The sequence below is a fragment of the Echeneis naucrates genome, chromosome 17 (assembly GCF_900963305.1).
Source record: "Echeneis naucrates chromosome 17, fEcheNa1.1, whole genome shotgun sequence".
Taxonomy (NCBI): domain Eukaryota; kingdom Metazoa; phylum Chordata; class Actinopteri; order Carangiformes; family Echeneidae; genus Echeneis; species Echeneis naucrates.
In genome coordinates, this window is record NC_042527.1 from 16,575,210 (window position 1) to 16,596,311 (window position 21,102).

The following is a 21,102-nucleotide window of genomic DNA, read 5'->3' on the forward strand; positions in this document are numbered from 1 at the left end:
ATTAAATCACGTGGTCGAATGCTCACAGAATGCTCATTTCAATTCAACAATTTATCTTGGTTCTATTTTTTTTTTCTATTTTTTGGTTCAATTTTTGGTTAGTTTCAAGTAAGTATTAACATCTTGGATTTTTTTTTATTTTGCAGATAGAAATGTTAAATTTATTTTATTCTTTTACTTGGAATGAAAGAATAAAAAAAATACATAAATAAATTAATAAAATAAAAACAAGGGTTTTCTTTAATACACAAAGTCAACTCATAAATGAATAATGTCATCATGAGGAACACGAACATGTTTAGCTCAACATTTCAGCAGAATGCTTTATTTTAGGGTTAGGGACAAGACAAATTTAATCAAGTTCATAAAGTTTTACAGGGAAACATTTCCAGCAACTTCTGCTGACAGTTTCTGCTCCTCTTCATTTTCTGTTTTCTGTTTCTGCACTTCTCTGCCTCATCTTTGAATGTAATCCTTCCCATCTGTTTATGGATATGAAACACACGAGTTATTAGTTTACAGACACATGCTGTTGTTGGCATAAAATCTTAAAGCTCGTAATAAAAGACAGGTTTTGCCTCAGATTTATATTTAAACCCGTGCGACAGTTGCTGTTATCACAAAACTGAATTCATACTAACATAAACCTGGAAGGCTTCAAGCATCATAGCTTAAAAATATATATATATTTATATTAATATTTACAAATCTGTAATACTGCCATGACCTGTAAACCTCAATCACAGCAGTTAGGTGAAAAGCGGAGCAGAGACAGAGAACTTAACTGGCTCTGGTGTTCACTCTGATTGTTGCTTTGTTTGAAGAAAAGAAGTTGGAAGTTGTTCTTTCAAATTATAGGACCCATAATTAAAACCTGTCAAAGAATAGGTTTTTGTAAATAACTCATTTTGTCAGAACTATATAATTGTGAGGTGACAAATTTCAGTCTTGCTCTTGGTCTGCCTGCATTCTGTTTACGTGATGGATTGTTTTTATTCCTTGCCAAGGCTATCATTATGAAATAATGTATTTTTCCCGAGCTGCAAGCTCACATGGATTTTTTTCGGTTCTAATTCATCTTTATTACAAATCTTTGGATTGTCTTTAATGTTATTTCCTGCCAGTAGATCTGCAATTGGTTTTAGTGAGAAATACCAACCCAAAATGAGTTTTGTTTTGTTTTTTTTTTTTTTGGGGGGGGGGAGTAGTTTTTTTTTGTTTTGTTTTATTTTTTTTTATAAATGCTGAATTTAACCAAGATTTTTATTTTTTTTCCTGCATTGGTTCAGTCCCTGGGAGCTTATTTGTATAAATGGTCGTTTAAAAAAAAAAATTACAGAATACAAAACCGTGCGTTTATCACTGTTGTCAGCCCTCCACCATTTATTATTCTTATCTTCTCCTGTTATTTACCGACCCAATTCTCCCTCCTATTACCTTTTGATATGGTGTAAATAGTATTCCTCATATTGTCATTTGTATTCTTTTTATTGTTTTTAAGGCTTCTAGATAAAACGCTGTCCTGAAAATCAGCAAGTTGTGACTATAATTTGTGTTGGAACTGAAGCAGATATTGTTTCAAAGTGTTTCACCTTTTATCTAAATGTGATATTTCAGTTAAATTGAGGGTTTTCGGGAGGGAGGGGTTCTCTCGCCATGGAATTTTGTTTCTTGCAACACAGAAAACAAAAAGCAAAAAACAAATCTCAGTCTGTCTTTGTTGATTTTGGACCACCTTCCCTTGAAAAGTTATTGCAAAAGAAGCTTCGCACCAAAATAAACAAAATATCCATAGCTGGTTCTACCTGTTCGATAAACACATGTTGCATAGTAACACAACAGCTTTTTTCTATCTTCTTTCACTGTATTCTTAAACGTTAGGTCACGTGGGGAAAGCAATGATCATGGAGGCCACCATGAGGTCAAACCTTCCATATGTTTAGCTCCAAACCTGACTACTGTTCCTCAGAGCGGTAGACCTCTTACAGCAGTAAGCGTGGTGTCTGAAAGGGAAACTCCAACACTTGGCTGTGCAGCCTAATATATTTGTCTGGAGGCAGAAAAATTATAGCCAACCCGAGTTACGTTATGTTTTGTTTTGTTTTTTTTTTTATGTTGTTTGGAGAACAGTGAAAACATTCTTGGTGCAGTCGCTCAAATAAAAATGTTCTCCCTCGCCTCTGAATTGAATTAATTTGTTCTGTTTTTGATCAAATGAATATTCAGACTGTGTTTTTCGGGCCATTAAATGCAAATGACACAGTGTAGAGTTGCATTACTTCAGACCAGGTGGAAGCTGTTGTAAAGCGATACCTCTCCGGCGCAGCAAGCGCCTGAACTTCAGTAGACTTGGACAAGTTTCAAGCCTATACATGTCATGATGTCAGAATGAGAAGCGCCTAATATGCATTGTTAAGCATGTGAAGGACGAGGAATGAATCTCTTGTGTCATTATTCAAACAGATTCTTTTAAGGATTCCTGAAGCACTGAGAACAAATTACACCTGCTAACGCCACTCATTCCTCCTCTTTGCCCAGCTGACTCCGCTGTTATCACGCATTGAGGGCTAAAAGGCAGCACGATATCAAAATTATCGCTACAGACATCACAATTTTTTGTTAACTTGTTAACAGCTGTGAGCTGAAACATGTTTATAAGAGGCCGAGCTGTAAATCATGAACTTTTGGTCAACCTGGCGAGTTTTGGCAATGAGGACTGAGGGCAATTGTGAATTTTGACACGTTTTGAGGCAAAAGTTAATCCAAGATTGTGAAATATGAAAATTCAAATAAGAATTTGCAGGCTGCTCAGATAGAGAAATGGAGGCGGATGATGGGTCAATGAAGAGAGTAAATATGTCAAAGTCTATTATACTCATCTCCCTGATCAGGTTGGGTAATAAAACAACCATCAAAGCTGCACTAATGTGTACATGATGTATACGATGTGGAATGAAGAACTTCTGAGCATTTTTTGCCTTTCGTTCCCTTCAGAGTTCAACAATTCTGAAGAGGGTTGGGAAAGCAGGATGCACACAACTGTCTACTATGATGAATTTACGAGAAACATCCTCCTCCAGAATGGAAATGTTGTACAAATAAAGAATGCTAGCTGGAATGAATGGCGAGCATGACGCAGGCTTTAGTTTGAAGCCAAACCTCATCTATCATGCAAATAAATAAATTAGACAATAAGCCGATATGGTTCTGTTCTGTGCAATTATAGGAAGTCTGGGGATTGTCCCAGTGTTCGTGCAGTCTTTTTACCGTGTTGATCCTTAAACTGAGAGATTTAGCTGATGACATCACCTTCAAAATAAGATATGCATTGAAATTCTGCAGCATTTTCACTGAGGCTTCTTGAAAGCATTGGCCTTTTAAAAATGTCTGTGCAGTCAAAGAAACAGCTGAAATGAGACATCTCATCGGTCTCCTTCATTCTATGTTGTATGTACGTGTTAAACTTTTGTGTTACTCTGGTATGATGTGTCCAAACAAGAGTTTACTTTTCAAGTGGGCAAACATCTCCAGTTTCCTGCTCGTCTGTGTGTAAGCTTGATTGATGAAATTTTACCACTAAAGCTGATTATTACTTGAAACTGTAATGCTGAAAGTTTAGATCAGTTGCATCCTGGATTTTCTCCAGAGGATTTTTTTAATGTTTTATGCACTTTTAATGTACTTGACACACCATTTATTTTTATTTTTTTTTCAGTTTTTTGCCCAGTAAGAGGAGAGAATGGACAGAGATGCTGATTTGGCCTCACCTTAAGCACATCACACTAACCGGTTACAAAAGCAGGTGAGAGATGAGACATTAATCCACAACTCTTCAATATGACCTACAGTTACCCCGATTTATCCATTACTTTTCTTAGCTGCCGGTCTTCTAGTATTCCACAAGGGGGAGATATGAGGTGAAAAAGCTGCATTGTCTCAAATATCAAACAGACACTCTTCTTTCTAATTTTTTGATGAATTACTCTGATGTTAAGTCATTTAAAAATGTTTCACCTCAGATGCTGAAATCGCTTCTCGGCAAACATGACATCATTGGAGCAGCACGGTGTCTGAGAATCCTTGAGATGTTTTGGTAACTTGATCCCGGTGTGGCACTTCACATGAAGGTAAACTATGCAGAACTTTCTTTTCATACTATTTGATGTGATGTTGCTTAAATTTCAAGGTGGTGGCCCTGAATAAGTGAAATAATATGATTTTAAATGTTGAATTCAGCCGCTTCTACGGGCTAACTATGATTTCTTTTTTCTTCCATTTTGCCAAAAACTGTATTTTTTGCTTTAAAAATTCTAAAATGCATGCTGATGAGATGTGAGCAGATGCTGAATGTTATCCAAATGGTAATGAATGTATTACAGTGTGTGTTTGTAGCACTTCTGCTCATCTTCCACTGCGACACCCCAATTGTCTTTCCAGCCCGAATAATCTCTCCATTCTGTCAAATCCTGCCCCTTTCCCCTGCAGCTCTAAGCCCCTGCAAAACACTCATGTACACAACAAACACTCAGACAGCTACCAAAGATAAACATCCTGGCAGCCACGGTCCTGTTCCTCCCTGTACTTGATGCATTTGCACCTCGTCTTTTAACCACAATGCCTTTATATAAAGAAAATCAATGAGAGGGGAGTAGTTTGAAGGTGCCAGGGTGTGGAGCATATTCACAATGAGCTAACAGCACCAAAGAAACGACAGAACAGCAGCCTATATCGCTGAATGAAAGAAAAAAAGTTTCGGGTGGCAAAGATAACTGTCAGCCATCATCGGCTACAAAGATATGACATATCGCTTTGAAGCATCAGTACCCTGGAAGCTCTTTGCCAAACAATTTTGTGCCCTCTCTTTCCAGAGAGAGCACTATCAGCTGGATTTTCAAACCGGCATTCACCTCAGCAAGATCCAAGTGAGACTGTTTGCCAGAATGCAAAAAGATATCGCCTCTGCCTGTTGAACATCAAAACTCAGAAAACAGTATGTCCTCTGTTCGGCCAACCTCACGCCAGCCTGCCCAGCAGAATGGCAATCATTCTTTACGACAGCAGAGCTGGTGCCATCCAAAATCTATTTAGAGACAACGCTGCCAAATTAAGCAGCTTTTGCATGTCTCGTACTATGGCATGTCTGAACGCTGCACCACCAGCAGCCCATCTGGACCCCATCAGACTGTCACCCCACTTCATCCCGGGCTGTAAATTAACACTGTTTACATGTCAGAGATGTCAGTCACCCATTATGAGGTGAGCAGTTCCTCCTTAAAACATGGACGCCATTAATGCCATCAACTATTCATGAGTATTTAGGTTTAAAGGTTTTAAATATTTATGGCTGGCCATGCATGAAATGCTCATGAATTATGGATGAACATGGGGAGTCAAGTACTTCATGTCTATAACTTACACATATCTATCTCTATCATAAAATGATCTCTCCTAGGCCTAAATATATATATATATTATATAAAGTCTTAGTGTAATAATTTCATCACCACAAAAAAATACAGCCAAAATGGATTGTGTTAATACATCTTTGGAGAGTTCAGAGTTGCTCAGGAAGAGGAGAAACACCTGCTTGCTGCAGTTGTTCAGGCTTTTTGGGTCCTCCAGAGTCAACACTGTATCTTCCATCCCGCTATCTCGCTCTAAAGATGTCTGAACTCACCAACACACTGCAGCTGGACATGGGAGGGGGTTGTAAAACTTTGGCATGTTTATTGTAGATCTTGTCAGCGTCGTTTCCAACAACAGATGTCTAGTGCACACTGACGCTATTATCCTCCAATACGCTAGAACGTTGACATGAATATCAAGGAGGGGATTCCTTAAAACCTGCAAACGCAAATAATCATTAATTTTTGCTCAGATGTGCTTTCCCTCGAACACCAGCATGCAGATAGCTGACAGATCAGCTCAGCAGGCACAACGTAGCGGCAGCTTATTAAAGAAAACCGACTGGAAAAACGCATAAAAGGTGGAGGGTTATTAGGTCTTGTTGAGCATCTTCTCTGTCTCTTGTTGGGAAAAGGTTTCACTTCTTTCACTTTGGATGTAATTACCTCCTATTACTCAAGGTCTAACTTGTTATTATCACCCCATGAAAAGGAAAACAAATAGCAGTCATGGTTATATCTTTGAAAATGTCAAACCACATCGCAAAAAAGTGGTGTGAATTCCTGTCGTTTAGTCATATGTGTTGATCAAATGGCTGCCATGTGTTATAAGCTGTTTTGATTTTTCCCACCAGTGTTGTCCTGATTGAGCAGCTATCACCATCTCGCTCCTAAAGGTCTTCAGGGGGTTTGTAGACGTTTTGGTTGAAGACCGTTTACTCCAATGGTATGTTGTGCAAAATATCTGTTTATATCAGCGTTTATACCAGCGATAAAGTGGTTCCACTTTCTGCTTGTTATAAACATTTAAAAGCATATTTTTGGTGTTCCAAGTATAAAACCCTAGTAGGAAATTACACAGAATAATTTTGTAAATGCATGCAGCTCTCTACCCGCTAGTCGCTACAGTGAAAGTAATCATTTCATGGGGATATTCTTCGTTTATTTATTAAATAAGAAATTTTTAGAAATACAAACTGCTGAAGTCATTTCTCCCCCCACAGCTGTAGTAAATACAGTAAGTCACAGTCAAATTGAAACATGTGCTCCACTTGGCCAAATAACTCCCAAAGGGAAAGGATTATTTTTCACTCACAAATATACAAATGTTGCCGGAGACCATACATCAACCACATGACTCTGTATGATCGTCTCCAAGCTTACTCAAGCTTACCTCAGCTATCTCCAAATGGCTGCAGACAAGGTATAAACTACGAGAGGTGGTGTTACCTCAGGGGAGACTGTGGACAGAGTTGTGTAAGTTGTGTTGTCTGGCCTTTGCTGGGTTTGTGTCTCTCACTAGAAACGAGCGTGATGTCTTCATGCATGTGTAACTGAGGAGGAGGCGTTTCCTGCTGACGACAAACGACACTCGGGAGGTGAAATATACCGATAATATATGAAAGTCCACATCATTTCCATCCAAAGTGAAACCTTGTGTGAGTATGAATAGCTGGGTGGGCTGAGAAGGAGGCAACATACAGCACGGTACTTCCACTATTGTTCACTGAATGTTTCTGTAAGTCTTTCTAAAGTTCTGCAGGGCTGCATATATTTCCTACAAATAGTGTTCTTGAGTTACCTCCACACTATTCATCTTCAAACCGATACCATACTTAGTGTATATTTTGCTGTTGTCACATGACAACTTTGATATGTTTAATTTTCTGTTTAGTTCAAAGCCAAATTCCTGCTCAGTTTCTTTAGTTTATTTTATCAAACTGATTTTCGGTGCGTTGTGGGAGTTGTCATGAACTGTTGTTGTTAGCTTTTCTGATTAAACCGCAATCTCTAAACCTGTCTGCACTGCTTCCCCTCCAGATACTACTACCCCATGGCACATTTCTGCGTAGGGTAACAATAAACAGCAACCAGACCTCTTTCACAATCGACATTTTGACTTCCTGTGGTGAAACCAATTTAATTAATACAGGGTTTGTTCCGTTTAGGTACCGCAGTCAGTCAGTCAGCACGCACAACAACCTGGGCCGTGAACCTGACACACATGAAAGGAATGCAGCTACAATTAATGTCTACAATTACACCTCCACTTTACGTGCAATGACATGTCAAAATGTCTACTGTGAAGGGACCTATGGCGTTTTCCTCTTGTATTTCGTTGCAGTACAAATTGTGGCTTCTGTTCTGCTGATTTGATTAGTGGAGACTTTTTTTTTTTTTTTTAATAATGGTGTAACATCTGTGCCTTATTTTGTGTCGCTTCCTCGAAATCTGTAGCTGTTTGTGTTCATGCAGAGATTAGATCGATCTCTGAGGTCGCTGCCTCTGTTCTAATACAATGGAGGTGAAATGTAATTGCATTTCTAATGCAGAGAGCATCAGGTAATTAGAATGATTGAAAAGAAATCTCTTTGTCCGCCATTGTTACCTTGGATGATCCAAGTTGGAGGAGTTTAGTTCATGCACAAACAAATATTTAACTCGCTGAATTGTTAGTTAGCCTACTCCCAGTTTCTCCGAAGCGAAACAGAACAGCTTAATAAGACAATAGGAGCATAAAGTGAAATGATGACAGAATCAATTCAACCACTAATCTATGTGCAGAACTGTATTTGCGCTGCGATTGTTTTTCTTGGACAGAAACGTGAAAGAAAAAAAAAAAAAAAAGCGAATCAGTGAAATGATTTGTCACCCACTCATATTTTTTTTTTCCTTCCATCCTTATTAATCAGGCCTACAAGCGCCCTTTGTGGCAGTAGCCCTGGAAAAAACCACCCAAGCCAATCAAAGCTTTGTCGGCTGGACGAAGAATAAGGCCAAAGGAGTCAAGCGTGAATGACGCACTGAGGACGGCGTTCAGGGTTGTTGTAAGTCAATTTACTGGAAAATCACTTCTCTTCTGAAAATCTCTGCATTAGTTCAATAACTGTGAAAAGACGTTAAACTAACGGTTCCCACAGCTTTTGTGTCAAGAAATGCTCACAACTGATCGACTGAAGCGAAACGACAAGAGCAAAAAGTGAAGAATTAAATGGTTGGGAATAATCTAACTTTTATGAGAATAGCTTCAGAGAAAATTGTCACTATGAAGCCCATTTATAACGTGAGTCACCATCCTCATGAAGCCCCCAAAACCATTTGGCTTTAGTCAAAACTGCTTGGTGTTGAAATTAAAAATTAGATTATAATCATTTTTACTTTTTCCAGACACAAAACTCTGGTTGGAAAGAAATATACTGCACGAAAAGTGAAATTTTACTCAAACCAAAAGGGGCGTTATCTGATAATCTTGTTATTCTCAACTAATCTCAACTCAGCCTTGAATTCATGAATTCCTACTGAAAAATGAAAATGAAAAATTCTACGTAGTTCTACTTTAGTTTTCTACTTTTAAAAATATCGTTTGTTTTTTTTAAACAGATTGGCATTGTGGTTTCCAACTTTTCTTTAACTCTTAAATTCTTTAATTCGTTATTAATTTGTCACAGCAACATTCCCCGTTGGCTCCTGACTGTCGGGGAATCAAACTCTCCAGTCTCAAGCCCTGTTGTAAAGCTTATGGTTCATTTAGAGTAATCTGATCGCCACCAGATCCTCCTGCTGCACTAATCCTCAAATTTCAACACAGGGTTACAGCTTTTTAGAAATTATATATATATATATATATTAACAGCATCTAGCAGGGTTTGTTTGTTTATTATTGTGTTTTTATTTATTTTAAATACGATCTGAGTACAGAATATCTGACACCCAAAGGTCAGCAGTTGATGAACAACGATGACCATCCATACCTCTGATATCATGTTTATTCAGCAGTCAATATAGATTGTTAGATAAAACATTTTTTGGCACAGTCGCTTAGCGATAATAAGCTGTCCCATATCTGTGTGGTACTCTAAATAAATATGCAAAACCATAATTTACTTCCCAAATAAATACAATATAAACTACAATTAAGATGCACCGCATCTGCATCTGCATCTGCGCCCTGCACTGCACCTCCTCTGAGACGAAAAACAAAAGAAAACATAATTTATTGTACTTCAGGCAAACAGTTGCAATGGGTTCAAAACCAAAACAGGTGCTTGATAAAATTATTTCAACAGCTTATTTTCCCCCTAAAAGTCTAGCAGGCAATACAACAAGGAGGCATTTGGGCCATTACAAGGCTGCACTGTGGGCTCTGGATTATTGCAAGTTACAGGGTTGTATAGACGGGCACAAACACATTCCCAGATCACATCTCTACTCCATAGTTGGTATCGTTGCAGAGAAGAGAAAAAAAAAAAAAAAAAAAAAAACAAACAAAAAAAAAAAAGATAAGAAAAAACAAACAAACATGCCACTATTGATGATTAAAACACTTCTCTCTCACACTCGGGGGCTTCAGGTCGGCTGAAAGCGCCGCATGTAAATGCTCAGAAATGAAATCCAGAGACAGCACTGAAGAGGATGTGCACCTGGAACTTGAGACGTGAGATGTTTATGAATTTCAGTCCGTGGATTCGCTGTGTGCATCGACATAACTTGGTGTGTTTTGGCAATTCTTTGAGAAATATAATTCTGGGGGATTATGGGTATTTGTAATGCTGGGTAATTTGGGGAAAGCATTCTTAAAAAAAGAAAAGAAAGAAAGACAGTTTCTTGGAGCTATTCTATGGAGAGCAAATGGGAGAAATCTTCAAATTTTCCTATTGCTGAAGTGAGAGGGTTTTTTTTTAATGTGTTTTAAAACCTCTCCTTGTTGTTAAGCTACACAACATCAATATACAAAACACTTATTAAACTTGGGAACCAAACCTGGAGCTATAGAAAAAGATTTTCTTTCATCGTCAGATTCTTATCCATACCGTACCTGTGTAATAACACTGCAATCAGTAACAGCAAAATGTACAACCGCGTCACAAACTCCTGGCCTGCGCAACAACAAGTCAGCACACCTTTAAGTCAGTATATTCTCCGGAGGAAACTAATCGCAAGATGCTAAAATCAGGTCAGTGGCCCAACCTGAACAGAACCCGAAGCGAACATCAGTGCGTTGCATGTGTTTATGTATTGTGTCGTCATTTTGATCACGTGAAGTACAAAATTTGGATTTCTTTCCCATCCAAAGGTGTGAAGTGCAGCAAATTTGGTCCGCCGTGGCTCATCATCATCATCATGAGTCTGTCGTGTGTGTGTGCTATCACTCGAATGCCATGTCACAAACACTGCCGCATTGTTGTTACTCCACATTTTACAGTGTTACAACACAGATAGAAAAGATAATTAAAATGTTTGTACTGCACAGTCATTTTCTGTTTGTTTGTTTTTTTTTTTTTTTTTTTTACAGTCCACACAAAGACGCCGCTGGCTGTGCACGGGATTTCGGTCAGAAGCTGTGGTAACTTTGCGCAGTCTATCAAACATGGCTGCCGTGGAGCAGCCGCAGAGATATTCCCGTCCTTTCCTCCTCTCCATCAGTTTATATTCCAGAGTTTCCTCTGTCTGTCTTTTAACAGCATCCTTGTTCGACTCTTCCAACCGAGGCTGAGAGCAGCATGAAGAAATATGAAGTCCGGTTCTCAGGGTCATACACACCCACAGTTCTTGGCCGACACATTCTGTATTGTGTGATAGCGGCTTTTATTGTCCAGGAAGGAAAAATCGTTTTCGAACGCGGTTGGCCGGCAGCACGGCACAATGCTAACCTTGTCCTTCCGGCCCTTCTTCCTGAAACCCGTCTGCATCATGTGCTGCATGGTGATGTCATAGTTGTGCCGGTGGGCCCAGCATTTGCCGCTGCAGTAGCGCAGCAGCACCGTCTCGTCACTCTCGTAGCCGAGACCCAGTTCGCTCACGGTCAGCTCCAGCTCCCTCACAGAGCAGAGCTTCGGCCTCCGGGCCCTTTTAGTCCTTCGGGCCTGGCTCTCGTCCGGACGTCGGCTCTTCCTCCTCTTCCTGTCTAGCAAGGTACCGACCACATGTTGGAGCTCGCCCTCTGTGAAGCTCTGGAACATCATGGAGACTGAGAGAGGAGAGAGAAATCAACATTTCTAGACAGGTGCCAGAGAGATTATCTAATTTCTGGGCAATGTGGATAACAGGGCAGATATGTAAACATGGCAGATGGTTCACTGAGGTTCCAATGAAACCAATTATGTGACAAATTCCTCTCAGGGAAGCCATAACAACAGAATCAGGTACTAAGTGAGACTACAGATGGAAATTAGCCTCCGGCTACAGTCTGGCATATTTATACAAGAACGTTCATCAATATTGCATTGTCCCTGTCTCTCCTTTGTAAATAATTTTTGTTTAAAGAAGAAAGTGTTCTGTCTGAGCAGCAGCACACAACCAATCATCTCAGACCACACAAGGAAGAAAAGAAGCGCTGATCTTACACTCTGACAGGAGCGAGTTCATGTTGTCTGTTGAGCGGATTCCCCGATGATGACCACCCATCTGCCGCTGCGATACTGCCGACTCTGTTAAGGATGGCGGCGAGCTTTTGGATGTGGGTTCTGACGATGAAGAGGACCTCGACGAGGATGAAGGTGTGTGTGGATATTTTGTCTTGGGTTTGAACTGTCCAATGGTGGCCATGTTTCTAACGAGGAGGACGGACAGGGCTGCAGCACAGAGCATGAAGGCAAAAGTAGCACCTTTCCATAACTTCATCTTAGAACGTAGAGGAGCATTGAAACTCTGTTGAGAGACGCAAATCATCAGACAGCGTTAAAACAGACACTCACATTCAAGCCATGTAAACTTATCACATTAAAGCGTCGAGAAAAATACCCCGTTTGTGCGACAAATTCTTTGACTTTTTCATAAATCCACCTCTCTCAACAGAAGCTTCTCCAGCAGGCCTTTTATTGTAGCGCCAGTTTACTGTTTCTGATTCTGCTGTCAGCTCATTTTCACTCTTAAGTGGGTTCATGATCTGTGAGCTTGACATCACTTGCTGACACCTGAGAATGTAGTGTGTTTAAAGTTATATCGAAGCAGCCCGAGGGGGAAAAAAAGAAAAGAACATGGCTCGAAAATATTTTATTTAAAGTGAAGATGTGCGATCCCCTTTCCCATGAAACCTCTTTACAACATGCATATTAAGTCAGAAATACCTGGGGAAAATAAGAATTTAACCTTCTTTTCTTGATTTCCGAGGAAACTTTTTGTAGAAATCGTGTTTCTGCAATATCCTCTCAAAGGCGGGGGGGTCGTTTCTTCCTCTGCAGGAATTTCTTTGCCACACCTATTTTTAACGTATGATGAGGCCTCAGTGAACGTGTGCTTGTACATCCCTTTATCTTATACAGAAACACTGCAGCAACACAAAATGTGGACTTATTCCTCACGCTTTCTCCTTCACAGCTTTACGAGAAGTTTTACCAGCTCACTTCTGTATTTCTCTGAATCATGTCACCAGTGAGCAAAACATTCCCCCAGAGCCGGAAATGGTATACTGGCAGTGGCTAACAGCAAATCCAGACCGACATTACAAATTGTTTTGCCAGACCGGATTCTGTGATGTACATATACAGACTGCTGGATTGTTTACAGTGGGACAAGATGTCACATATCATTGTCCAGTATTCCTTTTTTCGTTTCTTTTCTTTTTTTTTTTTTTAATGGAAGCAAAAGTCCCAAATTAATCATTTCTGAATGTTGGCTCATGCAGATCATACGAAATCTAAATATTTGTGAGAAATATTTTTTTAAAAATGAAAGAAAGTTTAGGTTGTGCCTGTGGAATTTTTTTGCAGTGATGTGAATTGAGACCAAAAAAAAAAAAAAAACAAAAGAAAGAAGAAGAAGAACATGAAGACGAGGAACTATAGGCAACTTCAGACAGCGCTCCACAGTGTCTGAGTGTTTTGGACGCCGCAGAGGGAAAATACAAATACGTTGCACACATGAGGTGCAGTGGTGTAAACAGCGTATAAACAGGTACAACCAGTCCTATCAGTCAAAGCTTGACTCATCACTCATAATTCCATATGGGGTTCGACGCGGTAAGCAGCCGCTGCACAATGAAGGGGTAGAATAGTATTCATTTGAAAGTCAAACATTTCAGCTAACAATTTCACTTGACACTCTCGTCTATGGAAAGGAAATGTGGGGCCTCGGCTCCTGCAGGCTGCCACTCTACACACGGCTATACGTCAACAGTTTGTTTTCTGATTGCTGTATTTACTCACTAGACGCGCTACAGAGTTCATCGCGGCTGGGATGGAAAGTTTCTTCTTCTTGGGGTTCCTTTTTTTTTTTTTTTTTTTTTAAGGCAATCTTGTTATAATTCGTGGCAAAGGATGAGAATATTGTTTGCTTATACTATTAACAGGTCAGTTTGGGACAATTACTCATGCTTGGAGTTAATTGTTTCACACAGCCACAAAACATCAACATCCACAGTCTGTTAGCTCTGTGGCTCATCTTGATAAAACAATTAGCTCATAAAAAGCAGATGAGTCCTTCAGTGTCTCAGCTGCTGACACTGGATGAAGACCGCTTATCAAACACTGATCTCATGCCCCTGAAGACACTCTGATTGTCATAATTGCTCCACTCAGAAACACATTAGTTCTAAATGCTGGTGACTGGCGCCAATAATAGTGCGAAGGAGCATTCTGCTGCTTGTTCAGATGGTCATGGGTGATTAATCAGCGCAGGCATTTAATATCTACCGCTGGCCCCCTGCTGTCACAGACATAAATATTCAGTCACTGATCGGGGGAAGGAGCACAGTTGTTTTCTTAGGAGGGCCACGGAAAAGCATGAATGAGGGGTCCGCTCCCTGAAAGGACAGATGCTGCTGTTTCCCAGCAAGCAGCAAGCAACAACAACGCAGAGGATATAGTAGAATCCCCAAAGGACTCTCCAGCAGAAGGAAAAGCCATCCTCGAACAGAGACATAAAAGTTGCAAAGACAACTAAAACAGCTCCTGCACAGCCGCAGCATGTCAGGCCCTCGCAGAGCATCGGCGCTGATGTGCCCGTGCATGCTCCTGTTTGTGCAGATAAGGTTGGCCAAACCATTAAGGCCCAGAACAAACTGAGAAAACCACCTATTCAGAAAGAGAAAAGAAGTCATTAGGATATCGTGCTTGTAGTGAGCGTGGGAGTGAATATGTGGCATCCCAGGAAGGGCGCTCAGCCACATGTCACCTGAAGGGCTGTCCCACAGGATCACTGACATGTTTGAGGGAAACCGCGAAAGTGAACTGCCTTTTCAGGAATTCCTAAGCCAGACTCAGCCATTCCTGAGACATTATGTATTCTCCAAAGGACACATCGTACAGTTGACCCTCAACCGAGCTCTTGTTGTGACTCAATGATCGCATTATTTCAAGTGACACAATAAAATTGATGTTTTCAAAGGAATAATTGGGTCAGTGGCCGTGGTGCAGCTAAGCTGGCGGTAATGTAATTACAGTAGCATGGCACTCGTGTCCTCCCCGCCCTCCCACGCCAGAGGAAGGCACTCGACAGAATGCCGCAGCCTATTGAGGATGAACTGGAGATCTGTGAAAATGGGGATAAGGGGCGTCTGTGGTTAACACTTCTGAATGAAGTCGGCAGACAGGGGGGGGCCTTCTTGTCAGCTTGCTTGGATCTTGACCAGTGTGACATGATTATCGTGAGAGAAGATCACAGACGGGTGTGAATGAAGAGCGTCTTTGTGCTGGAAAAAAGCAGATACCGACTTTTATGTGCCCCCACTCTGTAGCATTTCTTCCTGTGCATTCCCTAAATACAGCCTGTTCTGTCTCACACTCTCTCCCTCACTGTGACTCACACATACCATAAACACACACACAGACACACACCATTTGCGTGACTTCACTTTCCCCAAATCATATGACACAGGCTCGTGTAGAAACCAAGAAGAAGTGCAACTTCCATTGTTGTCCAGGCACCCACTTCACTTCCAGGGTGCACATGCGCTCCCAGAAGCACCATCACATAACACTAGATAATCCATCTTACATAACAGTGCCGCTTCTTGATATCTAGAAATGTCCACAGGTCAAGCCATTGTGCATTTGCCACTGCGCCACCTGAGGCCTTGATCTACACAGCAATTTTAGCACGCTGTGTGTTTCAGCTCAGCTCCACCCATGTGACCGGCTGTCTCTGCGCTACTCTGAACACACCTCATAAATACCTGCACAGATAACAAACAGCGGGAAAGGCACCTACTGTGTTGTTGCAAGGAAACAACATGCTTTATGGAGTCCTAGAGAGGCCTTGTCTTGTCTTTTCCCTCTTAAGTGAGCATCAGGAGGCCTGGGGACAGCTAGAGAGTGCTTGGGGAGGTAATAGGGACATATTCCAAAGATCAGGGCGGGATTAGCACTAATGCCTACCGGCTTTATCTGCAGTCACGTGGTTTAACACCTGGCTGCAGTTTTGGTGGCAGAGCCCAGACTCCGCCGTATGTGTGTGTGTGTCGGCGTTAATCCATCAGACACCTCTAACTCAGTGGTTAGGCCTGCATGCAGAGCTGATTGAGAGAGCAGCAGCTCTTCTTTTGCTCCGACTAAAACCTGTCCCGATTTGCGTCATAACAATGATAAGGAAAAGTGACGAGCCCTCGAGAGTGAGATCTGTTGCGTTGGCACCAGGGTGGGTCAAAAGGCTATAAAATAAAGTGGATGTTCTGAGCCAGGATTGGCTGTTCTAAATCCAGCCCTGGTTCTAATGCAACTGAAAAAGGCTTAGGTTAGACTGTGCTGTAATTTTGCTGGGCAGCCACTTTGGCTGGCTTCGGTTCTCTTGCTCACTAACCATGGGATAATTAAAACAAGCCTGTGGGCTGTTAGTGAGGAAGCTGCCGTTCATTATTGGGAGGGAAAAAAAACGGGAAAACATCTGCAGTCAATGCCAGAAAAATACTGATCATTTTTACCCACATGCCACGACTCCTGAGTCCTGTATCCTTTTACTGGATGTGGGTAAGTGGCTTAAAAAAGCCTCAATTTTATTTTGGAAGCCCTACTATCACCCACGGATTTATGCAGATTAATCCAGTGACCCAACAGCCTCGGACGAAATCTCTCAACTCAAACCTGTTGTTGTTAGAGTGGCGTTAATGAGGTGTGAGGAGAAGATGCACATTCGACACCTGTCCCAATTTGTCTCGACTTCGCTATTTCAGGGAGAGTTGAGTTAAGGTGCCGTTGTGACACGCATTTAAATAGCTTTTTCTAGCAGGGTTACATGAGAACAGACGAAGGGAAACGTCACCTTGCCTCATCATTTTTTTTTTATTTTTTTTTGTGCAAGCTGGGAGGTAGGCTGTCTTGGCTGCTTTCTAAGGAGGAGTCTGTGAGCTGCGATCCTGGCCGCTAATCTGTCTATGCCAGATCCTCTTTTAACACAGTGGCATCGGGCCTAAACCCATGTTAAACTTGTTGATGTTGCTGCTACAAAAGGTTGATGGCCATCTGGCACATGCTGAACAACACTTTCAAGTATGACCGACGCCAGCAAGCACAAGCAAGAACAATCATCAGAAATATGGAGATTTACTTCCGAAAAGGTTTCTGCTTTTCCTTTGACTAAAAAAAAAGGTTTTGGGTTTCTTTTTTTTTTTTTTTTTTTGTGCGTGTGTGCAATTTGAACATGTTACCAAAGAGTAAAACAGTACTGAGGAGACGCCGAGGAGCAGTGTATCACTTCAGCTTCTTCTTCGGTTTCCTCCAGTCATGAAAAGCTTTGACAGGTTATGAGAGTTGAACAGCTCAATTGACTTGACGCTTAACCTCTATCTGGCCTTTCAGGGCTCCACTAGATTCAGTATAATCTCTATGTATGATATGGGATTAGTGAGAAGGGGATCATCATTTCAGTAAAATGCCCTCAGTGTCCATCATCAAGTTTCTCTCAGAGAGAATCCATTATATTTTTAGACAATAACTTTGGCAGTTTGATCCTGGTCATCTTAATTATTTAAACTATTGAAGGTGCCGCTCTGCTAAAAAAAGCATCGCTGAAATAATGAATGCAGTGAGAACGTGTTTGTGTTTTTATGTAACCTCTTTCACTAATGCTCCACAACCTTTGAAAAGGAAAGTACTTGCAGAGCAATTATGCATGTTAATGAGGCAAACCACCATGTGGGATCAGTGACATGAAATGAAAATGCCTCTCCTTGACAAAATAAACTCGCCTGTGTGGTCAAAGGCTGTTTAAATTCTGCAAAAATAAAATAAAAAAAAAAAAAAATCTCCATTTCTCACTGCTTTTCCAGCATACTGCCATGCCCCTTGTGCTCAGTACTAACTGCTTTGCAAACATTTCGTGACAGGCTGCTGTGCGCTATTGACATGTGGTTCCTGCAGGGGCCGCTTGTTGATACAGATAATCCAGAGTGTGTTTTCTGCCACTCAAGCACTTGGTGAGGCATCCCTGTCAGCGGCACCTAACGCCTTCCCCATAAGCTGGTGGCTTAAACTAACAAAAGAAGATGTGGTGTCCTTACCGTTCGGCCGGCTAATCCAGACTTAGCTGCGTGGCGTCGTCTTCATCTGACCTCCACAGGCGAGTGATGGCTGGGCAAGTCCATCATCATCACAAGTGAGGTGCGAGAGAAGGATTCCTGCTTGTTACACAGGAAAGCATCACAACTCCCTGTGTTTGCAAGTAAGGGAGGTGTCCTGACTTGATTCAGGTCCACGCTGTATTATTCTTTTATCATTTTTGCACTTCCACAGAACTCTTAGGTCACAAAGATTAGTATCAACATTCCTCCAAGTGCACGCATGGGCATCATGGCTTCATGGCAGGTTGATCCATTCAAAGAGATGAGACATGGGTTTTTAGAGAAATGCCAGGCTTGGCATCACTTCAAAAATTCTGTAAACTCCTGTCATCATCCGTCAGTCACGTAGAGCTGTAGATCCCCTTCACACACAAACAGGAGCCTGAAACAGAGGAAGAGAGCAGAGCTGAGGTACAGTGTCATGTCACGAGCGGATCTAACAGATGCCTTAACTTTTGCTCCATCTGTTATGAAAGTCACTTTCCCGTAGACTGCTCTATCTTCATGCAAGCGGGGCGTCAGGCATGAAAACTCACATGTCCTTACTGTCTTCTTCGCTTCGGCTCCAGAGAAGGGAGCTCTGTGGGTCGAGAAGATGGGTTAGGGTGAGGAGGGAGAGCTCTGTTACCGTAAGTGGAGCAGAGAGCTCCTCTGATGCCTCTGCCTGCCTCACCCCCTCAACTGTTGCTCCTCCTCCTCCATAGTTGTGCTTGTGGGCCGAGTCGGATTACTCCTGACATGATAATCTCCCTGGCTCTAGCTCCAGGAGCACTAAAGGATGCTTTGGCCCGAGCAAGGGCTTACATTTACCTTCTGCCGCAAGAGAGTCTGCCATCTTAAGCGGGAGATTGGTAATAGCCTCAAATGGGCAGATCGATCTGCAGAAGTAAGTGTTTTCCAATCTTTTAGGGGGCATTAAGAAAGTTCACAATTGGTTTAAATGGCACTAAGACAACATTAACCCCAGCTAAATAGAATTATCACAGCAGAGGTATTCTGTGACGATTCCATCCACAGTTGGCTGCTGATAAACCCGGGATGTTGTTGAGGAGCTCAAGTTCCCGTCTCCTCCAATACAAACCAGTATTTTAGCTCTTGAGCCTCGAGCGCCAAATGAGGAGCAGATGGTCGTGCTTTTGGACTGTATCAGGCCCTCCAGACTGCAATCTAAATAAATACCCCATCCACCGAGGAAATGCGTCAGGTGTGTTGGGGTCAGGTCTGTGTAAACAGAGGCCGGCCAGCTTGTAGAGCGAAGGGATGCACGAGTGAAGGGAATTGAGGGAGGCATCCGGTTTTACAGGTGCTGTTTGTCGCATCGACAGGTAACAGAGGAGAACTGTTGGTTCAGCTCTGCTGTAGAAAAATGTTGAAATAAAGAAGCAGCTCTGAGCCATGTGGCAGAATCACAACAGGAAACAAATTATTTGCTAACAAATATCTCATTCTAACACCATGAGTCATTGTAACGTCCTCTGGCCAAATTATACACAAATCTCAGCGAGCTGAGCTTTAGGAGTGAGGTGGAGATGACTAACTTTCTACAACTTAAAATTCCTTCTGTGTTGACTGAGAGAAAATGGAAAAAACCAAAGGAATCTCTACACAGGCTTTGCTGTAGGGCTATCCCAAAAAGTCAGTGGATATCCGAAGGTTGTTATCTCAATGTTAACCATGAGGGCATATTTCAGAGCCAGAATAAACACGCTTTTGGTTTTACCTCGAAGGAAAGCTTATATCAGTGATCTGGCAAGTGATCCGTGTTCAAGCTGGGGATATTTTGGTGACAGTCAAGCAGGTGCACAATCATGCAGAAGCCCCCCCCCCCCTCAAAAAAAAAAAAAAAAAAGATTATTACAACTTATTTGACGTAAAGTTCAACATAATGGCTTCCAGTTCACAGAGGATATCGTGCTTTTCTGGCCTTGAGAAAGGCCAGAAACATTTCATGACATCAGACAGGCCCCTTTCTACACTATGCATATTGTTCACAGATGTTACATTTTCATGGACCAAACCTCATGTAGTAGAAAAACCTCAACAGCTGTTAATTGCTAAATCAAGTCAGGGACAATAGAGAGAAACATTTGACCTGTATGTGGTGCAAAGTCTCACTCAACAGCTAAAATCACATTAGTCAGGCAGACAGTCGACGTTCAGCATATACAAGAGGAGGGGGAGAAAAAAAAAACACAACAAAGAACATTTCCAATTTGAATATGATAGAGTCCCATACACATCAGTGTGGGTCTTTTCCACTGGGTGTGGATGAGTGAAGAAACACATTTTGTTTAGGTCTGGGCAAGATTTTAAGGAAGCCCTCAATCAGTAACACTATAAACACACCATTCCAGTTGAGGTGTCATTAGAAAGGCTGGAAATAAGGCACAAATGTTGCTACTATGCTCGTCTTGCACAAGATGTGGTTTGATGATTGGACAAGGAGCCTTCAGCCAAATGTCATCTCAGCGAGTGGAAAACTACTTTTTGGAGAACCAAAATCTAAACAGGCATTTGTGAAAAAGATGCAGAGGGACAATGAGGGTTTTTCTCTGAGGATCACTCTCTGAAAGACGACACTTCTTTCTTGGTGAAAGTGGTAACAAGGTATATCCATCCTGGCCCAAGAACAAATATACACTGCAAATTGCAGTTGTGACCAGATGAGCCAAGGCCCCAGGAGCGCAGAGGCCGCTCGGGTTTCAAAAGGCCGCTGTGTAGACTCACTGAGACTCTCTGCTCGGCACTTACACACCTCAGTTAGTTTTGCAATTAGTGCCTTCAGTTAAATTGTATTTCAGTCTATTAACAGTCTTTGACTTCAGCACAACAAAGTGTTGAGACTAACCTGCTTGTGAAAACAGCTAAATGCCGCCCCCAGCTGCCAGCGCTCTCCAACTACCTCTCACCGAAACACAGAAACACAAATGTGAGCAGCTTTTTGTTTGTCGCACTATTTAATCAGCTTAAAGTGTTTCTAATGTGTCG

General features: G+C 41.6%; 1 protein-coding gene across 1 annotated transcript; it reads right to left on the reverse strand.

Annotated features, from left to right (window-relative positions):
- Positions 1-10,279: 10,279 nt before the first annotated feature.
- Positions 10,280-18,727, reverse strand: LOC115058005 (neurturin). Its single transcript, XM_029525289.1, has 4 exons — positions 18,651-18,727; positions 18,055-18,496; positions 11,969-12,272; positions 10,280-11,592 (listed from the first exon to the last, which is right to left on the reverse strand). The coding sequence occupies exons 3-4, from the start codon at positions 12,243-12,245 to the stop codon at positions 11,156-11,158; spliced, it is 714 nt and encodes a 237-aa protein (XP_029381149.1). The 5' UTR covers positions 12,246-12,272; positions 18,055-18,496; positions 18,651-18,727; the 3' UTR covers positions 10,280-11,155.
- Between the last annotated feature and the right edge of the window lie 2,375 nt (positions 18,728-21,102).

What these genes read in the sequence shown, in the direction of transcription:
- LOC115058005 (XM_029525289.1), bottom strand. Translation starts at nt 12,245, where the DNA reads ATGAAGTTATGGAAAGGTGCTACTTTTGCCTTCATGCTCTGTGCTGCA. An exon ending in GAACTCGCTCCTGTCAGAGT is followed by an intron (nt 11,593 to 11,968) that starts GTAAGATCAGCG and finishes CTCCTCTCTCAG; the next exon opens with TCTCCATGATGTTCCAGAGC.